The 23,900-nt window shown below is 47.8% G+C and overlaps 1 protein-coding gene across 1 annotated transcript in view; it reads right to left on the bottom strand.

Annotated features, from left to right (window-relative positions):
* PBX4 (PBX homeobox 4) overlaps positions 1-20,993 on the bottom strand; it is a 35,579-nt gene extending 14,586 nt beyond the window's left edge. Inside the window, exons 1-2 of the mRNA XM_040628946.1 lie at positions 20,842-20,993; positions 8,968-9,041 (exon numbers count right to left, since the gene is read on the bottom strand). Of these exons, the coding sequence (XP_040484880.1) occupies positions 8,968-9,041; positions 20,842-20,993 (226 nt within the window). The remainder of the gene's footprint in view (positions 1-8,967; positions 9,042-20,841) is intronic.
* Positions 20,994-23,900: the final 2,907 nt, after the last annotated feature.

Here is a 23,900-nt window from a genome sequence, read left to right as displayed (position 1 = left end):
CCCCATGTTTGCAGGAGTCCTGCATCTCTGCATATCATTATTGTCTTCGCGGTCGGGGCAGAGATGCTGCTGTCACCTGGAAAGACCCTGTGGCAAGTTCCTGGGTCCTGGAGATAAGAAACCGAGGGAAAGTCCTGTGTGCAGTAGAGAGGCTCACTCCACGAGCTCCCATCAAGCGGATAGGGAGATGCTAAATGAAGAGCAGGACCACGTTTTAGAGAAGACGGGTCCATTCCCACAGGAAGATCCATTTCCTGGGGAGGCAGACCCCTCTAACTCTGAGAACGCCAGCCCGGTGACACGGCGAATGTGGCAGGGACACAGGCTGTGGGCCCCGTGCTGGACTGGGGGAGCAAAGGAGTTCAGGGAAGCCTTCACAGAGGAGGAAGACCAGGTTCCCTGGCCCAGGAAAGAACACCTCAACCAAGGCAATAGTATGGGTACAGGAGCAGGGTTTCTGAGTGCCTGGGGGGCCCAGCGTGGCCATGGCGATGACAGGCTGGGAGCCAGGTTGGGAGAGGCGTGATGGAGGAAGGGGCACCTGTGCATGCAGGAGGGGGCTGGGTGGTGTGAGGTGGCAGCGTAGAGGTAAGGGAGACCAGGGCAGTGGGATGACCAGCAGAAGGCCCAGGGAGACACTGAACGAAGGGGAAGGGCAAGAGCAGGAGGTGGCCTGACTCTCCCAACAGACTGTGAGTCCCCCACGTCCTTCATCCCCGGCATTGTCCATTGCTGCTTGCTCCCCTCACCCACTCAGCTCCAATGTGGCTTCTCTCTGGCCTGGAGCACCAAGCCATTCCTGCCTCTGAGACTCTAGCCCAATAAGGAAGGGAAGATGTGCCATCAGGCAGGTAGAGGCCCCCTTCTACCCATGGCCCTGAAGCTGCAGGTCTGTCTCTGTTATCGTCGTGTGAAACCACCCTGCTCGCTAAAAACCATCACTCTGGTTTGCTGTCATCACTCCAGCTCCTTGGAACGTGCTTGGCCTCACAGAATCATGTTCCCGAAGTAGGAACTTCGGCTAAGAAACCTCTCCCCAAAGGCCACCAGGCCATTTTATGGCAACCAACCTCTCAAGAAAGACAGAGCCCCTTTCTTCAACAAACAGCTGCAGAGAAGAGACCCAGGAAAAGCCACACTCGCCATACAGGGACCTCAAGACAGGAGCTCATAAGGAAATCACGACCCAGCCTCATTCATGCAGAGATGCATGACTAACTAATTGTCTAACTAAATGACCAGCCGCCTGCAGCCAGCAGCACCCATGTACATGCGTGTGCGTAAATATATGAATCATAGTCCAAAGGGTTTCTTTCTTTCTTTTTTTTTTTTAATGATTTTTTATTATATTATGTTAGTCACCATACAGTACATCCCTGGTTTCCGATGTAAGGCTCGATGATTCATTAGTTGCGTATAACACCCAGTGCACCATGCAATACGTGCCCTCCTTACTACCCATCACTGGTCTATCCCATTCCCCCACCCTCCTCCCCTCTGAGGTCCTCAGTTTGTTTCTCATAGTCCATAGTCTCTCATGTTTCATTCCCCCTTCTGATTACCCCCCCTTTCTTTATCCCTTTCTTCCCCTACTGATCATCCTAGTTCTTATGTTCCATAGATGAGAGAAATCATATGATAGTTGTCTTTCTCTGCTTGACTTATTTCACTTAGCATTATCTCCTCCAGTGCCGTCCATGTTGCAGCAAATGTTGAGAACTCGTTCTTTCTGATAGCTGAGTAATATTCCATTGTATATATGGACCACAACTTCTTAATCCAGTCATCTGTTGAAGGGCATCTCGGCTCCTTCCACGATTTAGCTACTGTGGACATTGCTGCTATGAACATTGGGGTGCATATGGCCCTTCTCTTCACTACGTCCGTATCTTTGGGGTAAACACCCAGTAGTGCAATGGCTGGATCATAGGGTAGCTCAATTTTTAACTTTTTAAGGGACCTCCACACTGTTTTCCAGAGTGGCTGTACCAACTTGCATCCCCACCAACAATGTAGGAGGAATCCCCTTTCTCCACATCCTCTCCAACAATTGTTGTTTCTTGCAAAGGGTTTATTTCTGCATACAGGTGCTTTCAAACTGTGTCAGTGTAAATCACCAATGTCAATGAAAATCTATCAATGTAAATCATCACAGTAACCTAAAGGAGAAAAACTATAACTCGAAAGATACAAAAAGAAAAAAAATCAATTAAAACTATACACACTCATGATAAGAACCCTTAGCAAATTGGGGGCGCCTGGGTGGGGCAGTTGTTAAGCGTCTGCCTTCGGCTCAGGGCGTGATCCCGGCGTTGTGGGATCAAGCCCCACATCAGGCTCCTCTGCTGTGAGCCTGCTTCTTCCTCTCCCACTCCCCCTGCTTGTGTTCCCTCTCTCGCTGGCTGTCTCTCTCTGTTGAATAAATAAATAAAATCTTAAAAAAAAAAAAAAAGAACCCTTAGCAAATTGGGGCGCCTGTCTGGCTCAGTCAGTGCAGCACGCGACTCTTGATCTCAGGATTGTAAGTTCCAGCCCAATGTTGGAGAGAGATTACTTAAAGATAAAGCCTTAAAAAAACAAAATAAAACAACCCTTAGCAGACCATCAATAGAAAGACCCTCCTTAACCTGATAACGTCTCCCCAGAGTGCACCGCACACTCAGACGTACTGGGGACACTTCCGAAGTGCTCCTGCAAGTCAGGCACGGGCAGGGAGGCCTTTCCTTGGCTCTGTCCTCAAGGAGCCTGGGAGGGACAGACAGGCAAGGTAAGGATGGGAGATGTGACCAACTCAAAGGGTGTCCCTGTGTCTCTGGAGTGGCCCAGGGACTCACCAACAACACCCCCCTCACCCTCCTCCTGCCTGCCCCAAACTGGCCTCCAGGTTGGGTCTTTGCGGAACAATGGCCTTCTAACCCTCCTGCCAAAGCGGGCCCCTCACGTGACTCTATCAAGGGCCCTTTTATATTCTTGTTTCCCTGGGGAAAACGGTCCTGAGTTCTTACTCTAAGTGAGGACACTTTTGAATACAGCCTGTTGGTATTGAGAACTGCCTGCATTTACCTGTGAGGCAGTGTCCCCTAGGTTAGTCCAATTAAGCAGCACTCTAGATAACTAAAAGTCCCATCGGGCCTTACAGAGACTATTCCTTTAATAAACACTCATCTGAAATCATGGCAACTATGCACACTAGATATTCATCAAACTGAGGGAGTATAACATTATGCAAATTCCCATCATTTCTAATTAATCCTTAATTAAAATACATCACAACCTAAGTACTGAAACCTCAACCAAACATGCAAATTATTTTTCATGTCCATATACTTAGGCATTTATTAAAATTGTGCAGTTCTGTAACAAGTACGAAGTAAAAATGATATGCAGTTTGCTTAGGTTTGCATGTGGCAATGAGGCAAAAGGAAAAGATACCAAAATGCTATAATATAAAACACAGCCAGGTAAAAGGTCTGGAAAATTAGTCCATGCTCTCCTACAAGGCTTTGAGAATATTTAACAGCAATAGCTAAAAATACACTTATGGATGATTTCTGTCTACATTAACAATTTCATTTCTCATCCAAAGAAATGCTCCTATTTTAACTGGGCAATACCTTATGCGAGCCACGGGGAAAGGCCTAGAAGCTTCCAAAGCTGGGCTGTTGTCACCCAAGGTGTGACTTTAATTTTGCCAAGTCCCACACAGGTGACCAGCCCGGCAATCTGCACGTCAACCTGTCCTACCCAATTTTCCAGGCTGGGAATCAGGTTTTTAGACCAGTCAATGCCCTAATTACCCTAAAAGGAATTATCCCAGGAACTGATGTTTTTTTGTTTTTTTTTTTAAATATTTTATTTATTTATTTGACAGAGATAGAGACAGCCAGTGAGAGAGGGAACACAAGCAGGGGGAGTGGGAGAGGAAGAAGCAGGCTCATAGCGGAGGAGCCTGATGTGGGGCTCGATCCCATAACGCCGGGATCACGCCCTGAGCTGAAGGCAGACGCTTAACCGCTGTGCCACCCAGGCGCCCCAGGAACTGATGTTTTAAGCAAGTTCTAAGTGACAAGACAAAGGAGTATGTCCTGTCAAAAAAAAGATTGGTCACTCTCATGCCATCACCAAGTTTACTGATAACTACTGTGAGCCAAGCCCCTGACAGGACTGGGCCATACTGTGGGCACGCCTGTGTTTTGGGGGGGCTGGCGGTCCAGGCTGGGAATCAGAGAACAAACCAGAAACAAAAGCACAAAGTCATTTGAGTCAATGGCCAAACCCTAACAAAAAACCTGAACAGGGTAACAGACTCTGCAAGGAAGTCCTGCTTTACAGGAATCTTTGTCCACACCAAGCCCTTAAAACTCCTGGCTCACTCTTGATCGGAGGTGCACCTGCAACTAAAACCCTTCAGGTTTGTGAGCTTTTTAAAAGATTTGCATTATTTTTAAGCAATCTCCATACCCAGTGTGGGGCTCAAACCTACGACCCCGAGATCAAGATCATGCATTTGTAATTGTAACAGACCCGACTGGCTGATGAGGAAGGGAAACAAAGGTAAGGAGCCCGCTGGATTACTGAAGCCTGACAGCTCCTCGCCAGGCCAGCGAACAGTGGTCAGGAAGTAACAAGATGTTCCCTTATGTTATATCCGTTATTTACATTAACTCCTGAAAGGCAGCCATCTGTGCCCCTGACTATTCCTTTAACAGAGACGGTTCCCTGGCCCAGAAGCAAGCCTGGCCGAGACAGGTCTCTGGGACTTCTCATTTCTCAGGAACCAGTAAGCACAGAACCGACCACACCAAGGTATAGAGATGTGGGCTTAAGACCGGCACAGGGGACAGTGACGGCGCGGAGAAGACAAAGCAGGTCCCTGAGTCAACTGCCCAAGACACCGGGTGGCTTTTCAGGACATTTCCTCTGCATACTGACTCCAAGCTGCCTGCTCATCCACAATCCAAGATCCCACGTTTTTCTGGCAGCTGGCACTCAAGTTCATTTGGAAGCAAAGCTTGACCCAACCAGGGTGTAAGAATGTTCCTGCTCTGGTGCTAAATGTCACCTTCGGAATGCAGGCTCCGCCTCAGAAGTCACCAGCACATGTCTAAAATCCAAACAGTTCTGAATTCTGTAATGCATCTAGCCCCAAGGGTTTCAGGGAAGGAACTGGGCCAGTGTTTGGTCCTCCCAGCTAAATTCAAAACTCTCCAAACATGGTTTATTTTGTTCTCTTTAGGACAGCTCCTGTAGAGGCCAAGAAGAACGGCTGTCTCAAGGGAAGGACTCAGGAGGGAGGGTGCACTTCTGGGGGGGGGGGTCCTTGGCCTTCAGAGAGCTCTGCAGGCAGGGACACCCAGACATCCCTGACCTGGAAGATACGCCAGCATCCCTCCCACAGACCAGAGGAGACAGTGGAAGGCAGTGAAAAAGTGAGGCAGTGCTTCCAGATACATCTGCCAACACAGGGTTTACACACAGGGTGGCTTTCTTCTCGGGATGACGCGAACAATAGCCTTGTGTTCTAAGTCAGGCCCCAGACACAATCTTCCTGAACCTCATAAAATGAACAGGAGGAAAAGGATTTCAGTGAATAGGTATCAGTCACCAGGAACAGCTCTTCATTCAACAAAAACCTAAGGTACATGGCACTGTGTGCCAGATACCAGGATAGTCCTAGAACACAGCACGTCCTGGACCCTGAGGTCACCAGAGGAGATAGATGGCAAAGGCCCAGAGCCATCGGGGCTGTGGTGAGAGCAGTGGAGACACAGATGGCACTTGGGGCTGGTGGGTGCAGGCTGTGAGGCCCAGGGAGGGTTCCTTTTCTGGGCCAGGACAGGGTGTGGAAGGGCAGCACGCAGCCTGGCCGTGGGCTACTGGGGTGTGACCTGTTCTCTCCAGAAGTTCACTCTGCCTATCTATAAAACAAGAGGAAAGTAAGAGGCTGCCAGAAGGGTGGGGCGATAATTCCAGGAAGCTTGGAGCAGCCTGACAGCAACCTGTGCTCCAACAGTGCCCACTGGGCTTTAAATGCTCTGCACAGGTTTGGTCTTTACCCTAAAGGCCTGTTGCAGACGTTAGCCAGAGGGGAATGTGAAGAATGTGGGTCAAATCAAGAAGCAGACAGGCTCTGTCCCTGCATGAGGAGTCCCAGGAGGCCTGTCTCTCGGGATCACCAATAAGGTGGTGACCCACTGGTGCCCGTGTGCAGGATCGGGACCCTGAATAGTCTTCTTTGGGCTAATACTTTGGGCTAATAGTCTTCATTCCCGTCCCAAGACTGGGAGAAGCTGAAGCAGAACTGAGATCTTGTTTACTTTCCTGCCACTCACATGTTGGACACACAGCGCTCCCACAGCTGCACTTCCTACTGATGAGAAAAGATATTTGGCTACAGTGAACTTGACAACTCAGCCAGCCCACGTGGAGCCCAGCTCATGGCAACTGCAGATGGCTTGCAATTTTCAAGGCTGAGCAGTGCTGGCCCATTCTTGTGCTACCACGCCCCAAAACACATTATGCAGCCCAATGCTGGAGCCAGTTGGTAGAAAGGAAGCATGAGGGAGAGGAAGAGAGAGAGAATCTTAAACAGGCTCCACGCCCAGCGCAGAGCCCAACGCGGGGCTCCATCTCACAACAGGGAGATTGTGACCTGAGCCGAAATCAAGAGTAGGACGCTTAACCAACTGAGCTACCCAGGTGCCCCTTAAAAACTGTTTTTATTACTGCTAGATTCCATATTTACATAGCTAAGTTGTCGTCAATTAAAAACCTCAGGGTCCCGCACGTCCAAGGAGCAATGATGACAGAGCCAACTGCTGGGGGCAGGGGGGAGCCCCAGAAGGGCTGTTTTTACCCAGGCCAGGTGAGGGCTGGGCAGGGGCACAACACACCCTACCAAGAGGTACTAACCCTGGCCGATTTTTTATTAGGGTGACCAACATCACATAATTCAACAGTACTAAGGAGCATGTGATTATAGCCAACGTCTCCAGGGGATGGACATATGCTGGCAGGGGCAATTTTTTCAGCCCACGGGACTCCCGGGTTTGTTGATCACTCAGTTGTAGGAGTGCTGCTTATCCAGTTCATACAGAACACAGAAGGGAGTACTGTGAGGGCCTGAGGGTAAATTTGTTGAAACCTGCAAAAACCAACACCCAACATTTGCACTTCAATCTACTAGAAGCCATAATATCTGCTCCCCATAATTTAAATGAGGAAAGGACAAGACAGGCCATTAGACATTCAAACACCTTTGAGAGGTGCCTGAGTGGGAGCTCAGCATGGCGGGGTCACAGCCCTGCAAGGTGATGGGGCATCTATGGAGGAGGGCGAATTGACTCTGGGTGTCGGAGCCCAAAAAGGTGAGAAGGGCATCACATGGCAGCTGTCACAGCAGGGACCTGGTGGGGGATGGGAGTGGGGGCTGAGGGGTGAAAAGGGGTTCACATTAGAGAGGAGGATCAGGTATACATGGGGGCCAAGGAACTGATTAGATGAGTAAAAGTACCGAGGATAATGGAAACGGAAATCTAATCGTGAGGAAACATCAGATAAACCCAAATGGAGGGATCTGCCTGCGATCTTCCAGATGGTCAAGGTCATGAAAGTCAAGGAAAAGTGGGGGCTTGTCACAGATGGAAAAAACCAAAGGGGCATGATAACTACATGTAACATAAGATCCTGGCCTCCATTCTTTTCTACAAATTATTGGGACAACTGACAAAGCTTGAATAAGGTCAGGATTCCACTGTAGTGGCATATCAATGTCACTTCCTGACTATGAGGGCTGTCCTGGGGGGACACAGGAGAATCTCTTGTTCACTGGAAACACACTCAAACGTGCAGGGGTCATGGGCATCATGGCAGCAACTTATTCCCCAACAGTGCAGGAAGAAAATGTACGTGCACTGTTTTTGGAACATTTCTGTAAATCTGTTGATTAATTTCAAAATGAAAAATTAAACATGCACAAGCAACCTCTGAGAACAAATGCAGAATAAAAGCTTCTTGGTTACAAAGTGCACTCGAAGGTAAAAGAATCAGGAATGAAATATAGCCCAGGCTGGCTTTTAAGAGAAAGGAAAGTGGTGGTAAAGACAATAAATAAAATGTTGGCTGCCGGCGGGGTTGGGAGCTATACCATGAAGATCCATCACAAAGTATTTCTTTGAACTAATATGGTTCCCCACAAATGTCGGTTCCACGAAATGAGCAGTTCTCAACCAAAGTGTGAAGGTCACAGATGATGATGAAAGACTGAGAAACCATCACAGATCAGAGGAGACTAAGGAGATAGAATGACTAAATGCAATGTGGGAGGCTGGACCAGAAAAAGGACGTTAGGGCAAAGCCTGGGGAAAGCCAAATAAAGCCCGTTGTTTGGTTCAAGAGCACTGTACCAAGGTTAATGTCCTGGTTTTGGTCATTGCAATGTGGTTCCGAAGGTGTTGACATGAGAGGAAGCTGGGCGAAGGGGAAAGGAGAACAGCCTGTACTATTTTTCAACTTTTCTGCAAATCTAAAATTAACTCAAAATAAAGTTCTGTGTTTGTTTTTTTTAACAAAAGGATTTGCAGGGGCAGAAGCCTTCCATGGGGATTACTTTGAATGCTTAAAACAAATCAAACAAAACTGTTATTATTCTACTTTTCTAATTCTATCATCTTTTCCTTTTCCAAAACAACTGAATACCACAGCCTTTTAGGTCCTGCCTAAGAACAATACTGCTGCTTGTTAATCACTGGCAACACTATTTCTCCAGTTAAAGACTGCAGAATGAAAGGATGTGATATACCAGAAACCACGGCACTGACAGCAGAAAGGAAGCATCTGACCATCCACTTCCAGAGAGCGATGTGACAGGCAAGACGGCCCACGACACACGTCAGGCTGAGCCAGGACCAGAGGGGCGTGGTTGTCACGGTCCTGAACCCACAAAAAAATGTCTTCTCAACGGCCTACCTGTCTTTTCCTTGATCTCACAGAGTACGCTGAAGAGAGCTGGCTTCATCCGATGGCAATTCAGAGCATGCTTTCTGAAAAAGAAGCACAAGAAGAGCGAGTTGAGAAAGAGAAGTCATCCTGTCCTCGAGAGTAAAGACCCTTCATATGGACTCTGCCAGTTCTGTTGAAAGTCACTCTTATGAAGTTATAGTACAAAAGCATTTCAGGGGCACCTGGGTGGCTCAGTCGGTTAAATGTCTGCCTTCGGCTCAGGTCACGATCCCAGGGTCCAGGGATCGAGCCCCACATTGGGCTCCCTACTCAGCAGGGAGCCTGCTTCTCCCTCTCCCTTTGCCTGTAGCTCCCCCTGCTTGTGCTCTCTCTCTCTGTCAAATAAATAAATGAAATCTTAAAACACACACACACACACAAAAGGATTTCATACAAATTCCATTTTGCAAAATTCAAATGGAGCAATATACAAATACTCAAACCATTCCCCTTTACATGCAGAATTTTAAACAATGCAAATTTAAATAATGCAAATAACTCATCAAGAGCTACGAACTTTCAAGGTCCAGTGATTTAAAAGCCGTGTTCACACTATTGCCCTACAGTATCCCTTTGATGCATAGAAGAAACCCCAGCCATCCTACCCCAGTGTCATGAGACGTTAATTTAGTAGGGGTTCACTGAACAGCCAATATGTGCCATATACCATTCTAGGGTCACAGACACAGACAGATGAGGTTCCCACCCATGTGGCGGTTAAGACAGAGGGAGTGAGAGACACCAAACACACACAAACAAGACCACCATGAGCTGTGGCAGGTGCTTTGTGGCAACAAACGAGAGTGATGGCTAGAAGGTTTATTGGAGTTTGCACGTCTCTGACGTGACATCAAAGCCGAGATCAGAATGACGAGGAGTCAGGCAGGAAAAGAGAGGCTGTAGAGAGTAATAATTTAGGTAGATGAAAAAGGCAGTGCAAAGGCCGAGTGAGAATACACTTGGCTTTTTAAGAGCGCAGGATGCTATAGAGTAAGGGGTGAGGGAGAGAGCCATGAGGTGAATTTAGACAAGGGGGGCCACATGGAAGAGCCTTGTCAGTCAGAGGAACGACTCTGACTTTTGCCTGTGATGGGAACTGTGATAGGCAGATGAATGGCTCCCCAAGATGCCCACGTGCTGATCCTCAGAATAAGTTACAACGGAAAAAGATTTCTGTGGCTCTGATTAAGGGTAAGGACCTTGAGATGGCAAGATTAGCCTGGATTACCCAGATGCGCCTAATCTAATCACCAAGTCCTTAAAAGTGGACAACTTCTTCCAGCTGTGGTCAGAGAGAAACGGTAACATAGAGTCAGAGACACTCTGCTGTTGGATCCAAAGATGGAGGAAGAAAGCCAAGGAATGCAGGTGGCTTCAAAAAGCTGGAAAAGGCAAGGAAATGAACTCTTCCCCTATGAAGGCAGTCCTTAGAACACCTTGATTTTAGCCCAGGGAGACCCATGCTCAACTTGTAACCTACAGAAACGGAAGACGATAAATAAATTTGTGTTGTTTTAAGATTTTATTTATTTATTGGACAGAGAGAGACACAGCGAGAGAGGGAACACCAGCAGGGGGGGTGGGAGGGGGAGAAACAGGCTTCCCGCTGAGCAGGGAGCCCATGTGGGGCTCCATCCCAGGACCGTGGGATCATGACCCGAGCCAAAGGCAGACGCCTATCGACTGAGCCACCCAGGCGTCCCTCCACTACCTATTTCTACAACACTCTCCCTACCCCCAGAAGAAACCCTGTTCCCTTCAGCAGTCATTCCCCCTTCTCCCCCCTCCACCCACCGAGCAACCACTAATCTTTCTGTCTCTATGGTTTGTCTCTCCTGGACATTTCATACAAATGGAATCACACAGTGTGGGGCCTTTTGTGACTGGCACCTATCCCACAGCATGTTTTCATGGTTCTGCCAAGTTATATATCAGCACTTCATCCCTTTTTAGGGCCAAATAATATTCCATTGTATGGATATAATTCATTTATCCATTTATCAATTGATGGACATTTGGGTTATTTCCACTTTGGGCTATTGTGAATGATGCTACTATGAACATCCACATGGAGGTGTTTGTGTGGGCACGTGTCTAGGGAGAGTTGCGGAGTTATATGGTAACACTATGTTTAACTTTCCGAGGAAATGCCAAACTTTTATAAAGTGGCTGCACCATTTTCCATTCCCATCAGCAACTTATGAGGGTCCCAATTTCTCCACATCCTCACCAACACTAGCGTTTGTCTTTTTTATTATAGCCTCGCCAGTGGGTGTGAGGTAGTAGCTCACTGTTGCTTTGACTTGCATTCCTCTGAAGACCAATGACACTGAACATCTTTTCATGTGTTTATCAGCCACTTTTCTTTGGGGAAGTGTCTATTTAAATCCTTTTCTCATTCTTTAATGGGGTTGTCTTTTTATTGTTGAGTTGTAAGAGTTCTTTATATATTCTGGATACTAGACTCTTATCAAATACATGATTTGCAAATCTTTTCTCCTATTTGAGTTGTCTTTTTACTTTCTTGATAGTGTCCTTTGAAGCACAGAAGTTTTTCATTTTAATGAAATCCAATTTACCTATTCTTTCTTTTGTTGCTTGTGCTCTAGGCATCATATCTAAGAAGCCGTTGCTTAATTCAACGTTACAAAGATTTATGCCTGTGTTTTCTTCTAAGAGTGTTACAGGGTTAGCTCTTACACTTAGGTATTTGATCCATTTGAGTTAATTTTTGTATATGGTGTTAGGTAAGGGTTCAAATTCATTTTTTAAAAGATTCTATTTTATTTATTTGACAGAGAGAGGCACAGCAAGAGAGGGAACACAAGCAGGTGGAGTGGGAAAGAGAGAAGCAGGCTTTCTGCTGAGCAGGGAGCCCGAAGCGGGGCTTGATCCCAGTATTCCAGGATTATGACCCAAGCAGAAGGCAGAAGCTTAACTACTGAGCCACCCAGGTGCCCCTCAAATTCATTCTTTTGCATGTACAGATCCAGTTTTTCCAGACCATTTATTGAAGAGACTATTCCTTCCCCACTGAATGGTCCTGGCACCCTTGTAGGAAATCAATTGGCTATATATGTATGGGTTTATTTCTGCATCTTCAACTCTATTCCATTGATCTATTTGCCTATCTTTAAGTGAATTGCATTTTTAAAAGATCACTGTGGCTGCTCTGAGACCAGAAGGGAAGGCAAGGGGTGGAACCAGGAACACAGTCTGGAGGCTACTACAGCTGGAATAGCCCAGAAATGCTGCTGGCTTAGTTTAGAGTTATGGTAGTAGACAAAAAAGTAGATAGATCTTGGGGCACCTGGCTGGCTCAGTCAGTGGAGCATGTGACTTGATCTCGATGTCCTAAATTTTAGCCCCATCTTGGGCATGAAGCCTAGTTAAAAAAAAAAAAAAAAAGTAAATAGATCTTTGACTTCAGCAATGGAATCAACAGGATCTTCTGATAAAGTGGTATGGGATTTTGGGGAAAGAGGAAATTCAAGGATAACTACTAGTTTTAGGCCTGAGCAGCTAGATGAAAGGAGATACCATTAACTACTACAGGGGAGACTGGAAGGCAGCCAGTTTGGATCTGGAAAGCAGAGCTGTGCTTTTATCAGGTTACACTTGAGATTCCCATGAGCTATCCAAGAGGAGGGTATCACGTAGGTAACCAGGCACATGGACATGGACTCAAGGCTGGAGATAAGTAATATAAAGATGGGGAGTCCTGGGCATAGAGATGGCACCTTAAGCCACAAGACTTGAGGAAATCACCATAAGAGTGTAGAGAGGGGTCCATGTCCCAGGCCAGGCTCATGGATTTATAGAAGTCAAGAAGAGCCTACAGAGGAGACTGGGACTGAGCTGCCAGTGAGGAGGAACCAGTTTCAAGGAGAGAAAAGCAATCTGTGAAAAATGCCTCTTAGAGGCAAAGCAAGAGAAGAACCCAGGAGAGACCTTGGTCTTAGCAACATGAGGGTCACTGGTGACTCAGCAGAGGAAGGAGAAGGTTGGGAGAGAATGAGTGGAGGAGGGGAGGTGGAAGCAGCAACCACAAACTCTTTCATATTTGATCACAAAGGAGAGTAAACAAATACAGGAAGTGCTAATAGAAAAGGTGTGTATTAAGCATGTTTTTTATTTTCTGTTTTTTATTTATTTACCATGCTGCCCTCATGTTCACAAGAATTATTACTTTATCTCTGCTAGTCAGCCAAAGCATTATGGACCTTCTTTCCTGCCTCACAGTCATGTTATGTCTTCCTTCTTTCCTGTCTTCCTTCCTTCCTTCCTCCTTTCTTCCCCTCTTCCTCCCTTTCTTTTCTTTAAGTATGCTCCATGCCCAGCAGCACAGAGCCTAATGCGGGGCTTGAACTCAACCCTGAGGTCAAGACCTGAGCTAAGATCAAGAGTCGGATACTTAACCAACTAAGCCACCCAGGCAAGTGCAAGACTCTGATGGGTGGCCTGTCCCACCCTGGATTCCTTACTCCCTCCCCTGTTCCCTTTAAAGCATTTATTATGGCTGGCCTGGGCATGAGGAAGGCCTCAACTTACTGGTTTCAGAAACTCCAGTCCCACACCATACTTGGCACACTAGCTGAGCAAAGACTCGTTGAACTGAACTGAAGAAAAGGTAGAAGCTAGATATGTCAAACAGGCAGAGAATGGAAACAAAAAGTTTGGAGGCAGAGCTCTGACGTCTCCAGACGTAAACTGGGGCAAATAGAGAAGTCAAAAATTGGGGTGAGAACTGCTGGATTCCACCATCTAAGAAGGTAGCAGAAGCCAAGGAAACAGAGAGCTCTGCTGGGAGCCCATCTTCTTGGTCTCTCTTCTAGGGCTGAGGACACAGTGGGTACCCATCTACTCTAAGAATGAGGAAAAGTGTTAAGGGGTTAGGTAGTACTGCATGAGAAGAGAGGAATAAGATCAAAAAAGATAATGGCCAAATGACACTAGATGTGGGCAGGAGGATGTTATGCATAAAAGGGAAAAACTACTTTAGAGTGAAAGAAGAACAAGAGCCCTTAAACCACTGGGAGGCTCAACCTGAAAGGTGATAAATGAGAGTGTCAAGACATTTCTGAAGAATAGATGGTAGACAGGAGCTAATGACTATTGAGATTTCTTCTGATCCAGGGTCAATACCTGAGGTTTGAATAGGTTTGAATACTTTGAGAAGTACTTATACAAGGAACAGAACAAACTCTATGCTCACTCCTTGTTTGTCAAGGAATTCAAGGCCATGCTCCCTTGGACAGCAGCTAAGAGGCACAGTCACCCCATCTGAGTCCCCTTTTGAAGGCTGTGCCCCCACTCGTGCCTGATGGAGCCATGCTGCATGCCTTCATGCTCTGTGCCTTCCCTGCATGCACGCTTGCCCCAGCCGCGAATACGGTGCCTTCTTTTCCTGCCTGGGTAAAGCTTTGCATCCAGATATATGGTCATCTCTTTGGCGCATGCTCGTGTCCCCCTGCCTGACTTCAGCTAGATTCTACGGTCTTATCATCTACACTTGTCATGCTGCCAGGTGGCCTCCCTCGCTCTGACTAATTCCTTATCTGGCTGATTCCTTGTCATGTTTTCTCTGGTCCCCACTCCCAGCACCATACTCTCATGTGCCATTCCTGAAACCGTGAGCTTTCAGGAATCATTGTTGTATCCCCAGGCCTGGCACAAAATGAAGTTTTACTGAGTAAATGAGATTAAATCCATGAGAATGAAATTTAAAAAACATCTTATTTAGCTTTAGCCCAACTGTCCAATCTTCCGCAGCACCTGTGATCACCTTCCAGCTCCTGTGAGCAGGAAGTGACGTCATATTCTAGTGAACCAGTGGGAGCTCTGGGAAATTCAGGGAGGGTGGCAGGTCAGCACGTGTTCCAGAGAACACAGCCAAATCTCTCTCCAGCCACCTCCGAGTTGTCTGACTTCAGGCAAGTTCTTACTCAGGTCCAGTTCTTTATCTAGAAACTCTGTGAAGAACCACCCACTTTCTCTGGTTACTGGGAAGTTTAAATGAAGGAAATCATTGTTTTCATCATCATCAACCACTGTGTTCTGACAGAGGCACTCAGTAACTGTCACGAAAATGAATGAGGGGTACTTGCTTATTTGTAAAACTTTTCTAAAACACTCCGCATGTTGCTTTACTTAATGAAACCACTTCAAAAGGGATTTTGCTGAGACCCTAGATTTTGGATAGCTTTAAGAAAATTTAAAACCAACAAAATTCAACTCCTAGGAAAAGTACTCCAAGGATAGCAAGACTTTCCTTTGGCACTAGACCAAGCCAAGCTAAGCCAACACTAAGAGCAAAGCTAAAACTTACAAGCAGGTTAAGAACAGAGTGCTGGCACTAAGCTGACTGGGATCTAACGAACCTCCTTAAGGATGTTGAAAAGAAAATTTTCAACTCGGAAATTCTACTTCCCAGGTTTGCACTAGTAGACCCTATCTTGCTAACACTATCTAGCTTTGGGAAATTCCAAACCATAAATTCCTTCTCTGACTCCCCCCATGCTTTGAATAGGCATGCTGGAAGCCAAATGCTCACTGACAGAACAGGAATACTAAATATGGGGACACAGACCTTTAGAAAAGGGGCCCACCATTCAGTTGACAGTTTATGCCTTGCCACTTGGTTAAGTTCTAATGTCAAAATTAAATCATCTCCTTTTAATAATCAGAATTTAGTCTATACTACAGGCAACGTCAATCTGTAGAAATACTGGAGGAATTAAGAAAGTCATGCAAATTTCTACTAGTAGAAAATACCTAACATGTCACGTATGTAAAAATCAAATTAAAAAATAAATTCAGAGAAATCTTTCCTTCCTAAGAAAAGCTATGGAGGTCCTTAATTGTAGTATCTGTTATGTTGCCTAAAAGTCAACTTCTGAATATAATCTTTTTAGCTTCTTTTCTTTTTAAGATTTTTAAAATTTATTTAACAGAGAGAGAAAGAGAGAGAGTGCGCACAAGCAGGGGGGTGGCAGGCAGAGGGAGGAGAAGCAGGCTCCCCACTAAGCAGGGGACCCTGGGATCATGATCTGAGCCGAAGGCAGACACTTAACTCACTGAGCCACCCAGGCACCCAGAATTTTTCTAGTTTCAAGTACACCACCTCATACACCACATTATTTGCTCCTAAACAGATATGATAGTGGCCATTCTCCATCATCCCTTTATTCACTATATATAAAGGGTTTTTTGTCCTAAAACCTATCCCCATTCCCCAGCAGTCATTTTCTATTGCACTCAAGTTCTACAAACACAAAGTTGGGCTGTGGTTTCATAGACGCTATAAAGGAAATACAGAAACAACCCTGGAACTTCCACAACCTGATTTCCTTAGATTGAAAACGTAAACAGACCCTGAAACAACAGGGCCTGATGGCCCCAAGGCAAGATTTTCATTAAGAGAAAAAAAATCAACTATTTTCTGAATTTTATTTGTTCATTTCTAATTTTCTTTCTATACTAAGTAGGCAAAACAATGCTAATATGTGACCCTCGTGATTAATTTAAAATCCATAATGCCCACAAACATAACTTAGGCTCCAAAATAACTTTCATTTGCCAGATTAACCAACTACTAGGTAAACTAATTCATGAAAATTGAAATAAGTGGGATGCTATTATCTCCACTCTTGAGAGCCTGACCTCTCCACGTGCGGTTTGGGATCAGCGGCATTGGCACCCTTGGGAGCCTGTTAGAAATATGGACTCTTGGGCGCCTGGGTGGCTCAGTCGTTAAGCGTCTGCCTTTGGCTCAGGGCATGATCCTGGCGTTATGGGATCGAGCCCCACATCAGGCTCCTCCACTGGGAGCCTGCTTCTTCCTCTCCTACTCCCCCTGCCTGTGTTCCCTCTCTCGCTGGCTGTCTCTCTGTCAAATAAATAAATAAAATCTTAAAAAAAAAAAAAAAAAAGAAAGAAATATGGACTCTTGGATCCCATTGGGACCTGCTATAGCAGGACTTGCATTGCAATAAGATTCCCACAGCAATTTGCTGCTCGTCCCGCCGGAGAATTGCTCTAAAGCACCACTGTCCAGTATTTTCTGCAATTACGGAAATGTTCACCATCTGTGCTAATATGGTAGCCACTAGTCACACGTGGCTACTGAGCATCTGAAATGCACCTAGTGCAACTGAGTAACTGAGTATTTAATTTTAATTTTAATTCATTGTAATTTTAATTTTAATTTAATTCACTGTAATTTAAAAAGACATGTAGTAAGTATGTAGTAAGACATGTAGTAAGTGGCTCTTCAGCTGCTCTCCCAGAACATCAGGTATGGAGCATGGATCTCCAGATGATACTGTGACCATTCTACTTCCTTTCTCAATCAGGTTTCCAAAATTTACCCCTCAGCTCTAAAGTTTTCATACTGATTTCTTGGAAATCTTACTACGGGACAAAAAAATGAGTCCACCAGCCTTTGATGAGAGGCAGTTTCCAGGCTGTGGGGCCCCTGAGGCCTGAGGATCCTCAAGGGTACAGTACGTGAGCACGCTGTTGGGAGGGAGAATGGGGGAGGGCTCCAAGCTTGCAACAGATTTTTATGACCCAAACATTGGTTAAGAGCCCTGGGAGGAGAGAAGAACTTTGGAGCCTGACAGTCTTGACAGAGGGCCCTCAACCCTCGTCTAATAACCCTCATAAATCCCTCATAAAGGTAGTCAAATAAGCAAAGGAAATAAACTATGTAGAAACTGTAAAATGTTGTAAAATTTATTATTATTAAAAAAAAAAAAGGAAGAGCTCAGGGCATAGCTGAAGGTCAGAAGATCATTCAAGAAGACTGGCTATCCCTCACATAGGAAGTCTCCAGCTGACTTGGGCTGGATCTAAACTAAGGCAGTGTATTCCAAAGTCCCTTACAGTCCACTATCTGTGTGGCCCAAAGGAAAAACAATATACAGTTCACTATTCCAGGACTATTCAGCTATAATGACAAAACGAATAATGCACAAGCACTTGGAGCTGCCTTCCAAATAATGCAGAAAGGTGTAAGAATTCAGGTTTAAGGAGAGTAGGTGTGCTTTCCCTCTTTAAACATACCTACAGTGACAAAACAGTTTGAAAGGGCCTCGCATGTGAGATGAAAAATTCCTTCTTGCTAGACAGTTGAGCTAAACCGACTCCAGGGGCTATGAAGGNNNCAGCAGGTGCACCAAGAGAGAGGGCAGGGCAAAAGCCTCACCCAGTTGGGTGATCAGGACAGACACAATCTGCTTCCCCTCCCAGGTTGATAACCCACCAGGCTGCAGAGTTTACTACGAGGAAAAGACCCACCCACGCATTTTGCTCCAGAGCAGAGTTAAGTGATCTCCCTGAGGACTGAAGACTGTTGTCCGGACTTGTGTGACTTTTAGGGCCTTGAGTTCAGACTATTGTCTGGACTGTGACTTTCAGGGCCATATCCAAAGAAGTGGGGCAGATCTGAAGCTTCTAAGTCTTAAAATAAAAGCCCCAGGAGCCTTTCTACCTCAGAAAGAAACCAGGGAACAGCTACCTAACAACCATGTTGTCATGCATGTATAATACCCCACTTTTCAATTTCTTAGCCTTAAAAGAAAAAAAAAAAAGCTGTCTTCAAGAATAGCAAGAAAGACGTGACTGACTGCACACCATTCTAAAGCCTATCTAGGGGAGGTCTGGACTGTTATAAGAAAAAGTGCAACCTTGGGACTGTAATGGGGTGATGGATGCCTGAGGAAGGCCACACCTGAGCAGATCTCACTCCTTAAGCAGCTCCTTACCTAGAACAGAAGGAACTCAGGGAGCTCCACAAACACCCAAAGCACTGCCTCTGTGGTTCCTGGGTGTGAAGAGACCATTTTTCCCTCCCCAGCTCCCCCTAAACCTTCCAGAATCTTTAGTGCCACAAACTTTGCTATATGCTAGGTGCCAGACATTGTGCACAGCCCTGGGACTACAAAGGGGAAAGCAGAACAAAGCCCCTGCTCTCAGACTAATCTAGCAGACAGAGCATCACATAAGGGCACCCTCTCCTGGCCCGTCTCTTTTTTTCCACCGCTGCCAGGAATCACCTCTACTCAGCACACACCTGTTATGATAACTATTTATAAATTAGTCTCCCACACACCCCCACTTCTCAATGAGCTCTGAGAGGGCAGAGAACATCTTAGCCATCTTGGTTTCTCTAGCACCTAGCACAGTTCTCCAACAAGTAGAATGAACATAGGAAGGGAGGAGGGGAATAACACTCTTAACTTTCCAGAGAGAGGCTGTGAAACTGCAGAGAGTGGACAATCCACAAGAAGCAAAGGAAAGTTGGAGAACAAATGCATGCCGAATCCACCTTTTCTTTGCCTCCTCCTTCCTGTGGCTGCTGCTCACTTAGCTTTGGCATAACCCCGCCTCACTAAAGGGCTCTAGTGACTGCACAGTCCACACCATTAGACCCTGGTCCCATCCCCAGGGAACATCCTTCACCCCCAAACAGGCCCCATTCAACAAGGCTTCATCCTCCAAAAGGACGTTGGTCTTTTCCTATTTTCTAGTAATTTGAGCAGGCCCCAAACACAATGGGTTGCCTTGTGAAGCAGATTCCATCATTCTTGGCTGGCTGACACGTGGTGGGTGGAGGTGGGTAGGACAGGTCATCTTTTTTTTTTTTTTTTTTTTTTAGATTTTTATTTTTTAAAAATTTATTTATTTGACAGAGAGAGAGAGCACAAGCAGGGGGAACAGCAGGCAGAGAAAGAGGAAGAAGCAGGTTTCCCGCTGAGCAAAGAGCCTGATGCGGGCTCCATCCCAGGATGCTGGGGTCATGACCTGAGCCGAAGGCAGACTTAACCGACTGGGCCACCCAGGCACCCCAGGACAGGTCGTCTTAAAACTGCTGTGATTTTTCCCACTGCAACTGAAATAAAATCTAAACTTCCTGAGGCTTGTGGGCCCCGTGCGGTCTGCTTCCAACTTCTCCCTAAACTGAACTCGGGACTTTAAGTCTCTGGCTCTGCTTTCTTTCAGCTCTTTCCCACCTCCGGGCCTCTGAAAGTGCTGTGTCCTCTATATCTGACTTCCCAGAGCATGCCATTCCTTTTCTTAGAGCTTGTCTCACAATGTATACTTAGTTTTTGCTACTTACTTTCTCTCCAACTATGAGCTTGAGAGCAGGGACTATGTCAGCACCCAGCTGGGTGTCCCCCACACAGTAAGTGTCTAATAAATATTTGCTGAATTAACAAAGAGGCAGCCCTCCATCCCTCCACCCAGCTCCCCTACCAACCTTTTCTCCTGATGGTTCCCACACCAAGTCACCCCCCATCTCATCATTCCTGAGTCCCACTGCCCACAACTCACTCTCCATTATCTGCCCTCAAAACTTCCCACCTCAGAAGTCCCACCAATGCATCCATATAGCTGTCCATCCTTCACAAATCCCATCTCTCAGCCCTTACACCCCCCTGCTCTCCTCTTACCCCTTACATTCCATAAGTCCCGAAACTGCCTTTCACCATATACCTCCCCATCCACAAACTCCCCTTAAATCCATTCCTCTCGCCCCAGGATGAGCCCCTAAAGCCCATCACCTCCTGCTTAGCCTCATAAGCCTTTCAATCCGTCGCATTTTAACCTCATAAATCCCCTCGATCTCAGAACCCCCCCTTCAGTCCTCCCCGAGCCCCCACATCTCCCCTCCCCGCTCCCCGCCCAGAGATGCACCCCACTCTCTCACCCTCTCTCACCCTCCTCACCCCTCGGGCCCCCAGCCAACTTGGCCCTGGCTCCTGAGCCTGCCCCCTTCTGCCCGCTTCTCTGCCGCGACTTTGGATGGCCCCCGCCCCCGTCGAGCCCGCGCAGCACCTGGCCTGCGCCTCCTCCAGGCTCTGGTCGGTGATGGCCATGATCTGCTGCAGGACCTCGCCTGTGTCGGGGGCCGGAGGGGGCCCGGGCGGCGGGCGGCGCGGGGCCGGGGGAGGCGGCGCGGGGCGCTGCGGGCGCGGCGGGGAGTCCATGGACGGCGGAGCCCGGCAAGCGCTGAGGGGTAGCCGCCGGGCCTGGAGCGCTCACAAGGGCGCCGCAGCCAACCACCTCCACCCGCGCGCTGCGCGCGCGCATCCCCAAGCCCCACCCCTCGTCACCGCCTCCAGCCAACCGCCGCCAGGCAGGCGGCCGCGCACCGCACATGGGCACGCCCCACAGTCTCCGACAGCCAACTGCCGCCGCCGGGCCGCCGCGCACCACCCACAGACACGCCCCTAACAGCTCCTTTCAACGGCCCGGGACTTGGTTGGGTTGCCGAGGCAACAGCTCTTCGCACCTACACCCCCCTCTTTCCACACCCGCCCCCCCCATATAACTCCGCCTCCCTCACCTGCTCAGAACAAGGATTACTGCTTAGAGACCTTAATCCTTCTTAGGGCCCCTCACGTCTCCTCAGAGCCCCCGCACCTCCTCAGAGAGGTCCCGCATTTCCTCAGAGACCCTCGAGCCTCCTCAGAGAACCCGCCCATCTCCTCTGCGCCCTGTACTCCCCACCAGAGCTCCCACTCCTCCTGAGCCACCGTTCCTCCTTAGAGCCTTCACTCCTCACAGGTCCCCACTCTTCCTCAGTGGCCCCATATCTCAGATCCTGCCACCTCCTCAGGAACCCACACATCTCTTCCGAATCCCCACTTCTCAGAGTACCCGACTTTTCCTTCAAGCCACCCATTCCCTCTCAGAAATCCCTGATTCGCAGATCCCCACCAAAACTCACCATTCATCTCCAGAAGCCCCCAGTCCCAGACCCCTCCTCAGTGCCCTCATGGTCCACTCAGTCTCAGCCCCATCAGATGGGTCACTAGGGCTCCCAGGCTCCTGGCTCTTTCCCTTGGAGCTTTCCACGAGGGGCGCAGGTGTGTGTGGTGACGGTGACTGCACAAATCAATTCTTTCAAGGTCCGGCTTATAAATGACCTTGGGTTTATTCATTCTCTCCATCAACTGTAATCTGGACCTAGAACACCCGAGCACAGAGTTACTGAACTACTGAAGGATGCTTCCTGAGGGTCTCCTCTGAGGTGTACCCCAAGTAAGAGTGAATCTCCACAGGTCTTTGTTTCTAGCCATTAAAACTCATGGTGTCAGAGAAGGATCGTCATGTGAGAGAAAAGGAACGGACTGGCCATGAATCACTTCTCCAAAGTCATTGGGACCTGCTGGAGCCTGTTTGCTCTGAGGGAAGATTCCAGATGCAGGCTCATAAAGGGTCCTCAGCCTCTCTGGGAACCCTTCAGGGCAGGGCCCATCTTCTTCCCATTGCTGCTGGAGAGGAAACTCAAAAACCACCTGGCGTGATTGGATTGGAGGACTCCAAAAAAGATGGAAGGGAATGGAAATGAATGATGTGGGCCAGTGTTAGGCACCACTTAGAAACTCCCTGATTAAGGAAATCCAACACTGGGCTCCAGTAAGAGGAAGTACTAGAACTTGTGGGGCCCACGGAGAGCTGTTGCCCTGTGCAAAAGTTCAGCCCTGCACAGGAAGCCTAAAAGTTGTGGGTACTTTGGTGTTCTTCAGAGAACAGTGGTGGGGGCCCAGGGCTGAAAGCTTTAGGGACCAAATCTTGAAGGGAGAAGAGACCTACAGAAGAGGGAAAAACCAATTGGACAAGATGCCAAAGGAGACCAGAGGAGTGTGGGTTAGGACCTGGGGGACGCTGATGTAAGAGCAAGTGAGACACAGAGCTGCCTTTGGGAGGTCTTCGGGGTCCCCACCCCATAGGAATTGGCTTTGCCACTTGAAGTCATATGTCTGTCCAATAGGCCTGGAGCTCCACAGAGGCAAGGACTGCATCTTTCATGGCCCTATGCCCAGGCGCATGGCAGAAAGGGCTTGCTTGGGTCACCATCTCTGGAGATTCTGGCCTCAGGCCCTAGAAATTCTGCTGCCCATCTTGGACCCTGAAGTACCCGACAACCCAGTTAATTCTTGCCTCTACACAGCGCTGTCTTTGGGCAAGGGGAGTTTTCCCCAAGGGAAACCTAGCCCCATCTAACGTAGGATTTAGATGTTTTTGGTTCTTCCATGCGTGTGCTTTAGTGGTTTAAGAATTTGGTCTCTAATGGGAGGCGAGTCCACATTCTCGCTGTTATTTAGTATGTGAACCTTAAGTAGAGCTATACCCCTGTCTCCTCCCTAGTCAAGTGGAAGCAGAGAATCCAGATTCTGGTCTACACTGTACCTAGCACGGTGCCTCTACGAGTATCTGAGAGGGGACTCATCATGGCATGTCTGAAGACTTGGGGGGCTGGGAGGTGAGGTGAAGAAAACCAGACTGAGGTCGTGACCAACGCTGGACGTTGTGGGAATCCAAAACTCTTTCCCCAGGGGCCTCTCTAGTCCCTTGATTCATCTCTGTGACCTTGAAAGCTGTGTAACTACAGGCCAGATTGCAACCTCCCTGAGCCACTGACCTCATGTGAAAATAAGTGCGTCTGCACCACAAGAAGCAAGTAATGATAAAATAATGCACCTACAATGCTTATCAGTGTGCCAGGGACATCAGAGGAGCTTGAGAAATGGCAGCTCTCAAATCCTGCATCCCTCTCCACGGGCCCCACTCCCCCTGGCCCTAGGTATGGACGGATATAGGTGGTGGTGAGGGCAATGGGATGGACACGCCTGACTGTTAATAACCTGGACTCAGACGAAAGGGCAGGCAGGAGAAAGAGGCCTCACCCAGGTCAGAGACCACAGTGGGCTCCAGAGGACAGAGACAAAAGGGGGTGATGAGTTAGAGGCAGGGGAACACTCAGAACGGATGCAAGACCTCCAATAAGAAAGATGGAGAGGGGGCGCCTGGGTGGCACAGCGGTTAAGCGTCTGCCTTCGGCTCAGGGCGTGATCCCGGCGTTCTGGGATCGAGCCCCACATCAGGCT

Source organism: Ursus maritimus, unplaced genomic scaffold (genome assembly GCF_017311325.1).
Source record: "Ursus maritimus isolate PB19 unplaced genomic scaffold, ASM1731132v1 scaffold_14, whole genome shotgun sequence".
In the NCBI taxonomy this organism is placed as follows: domain Eukaryota; kingdom Metazoa; phylum Chordata; class Mammalia; order Carnivora; family Ursidae; genus Ursus; species Ursus maritimus.
This window is presented reverse-complemented; position numbering and strand designations above follow the sequence as displayed.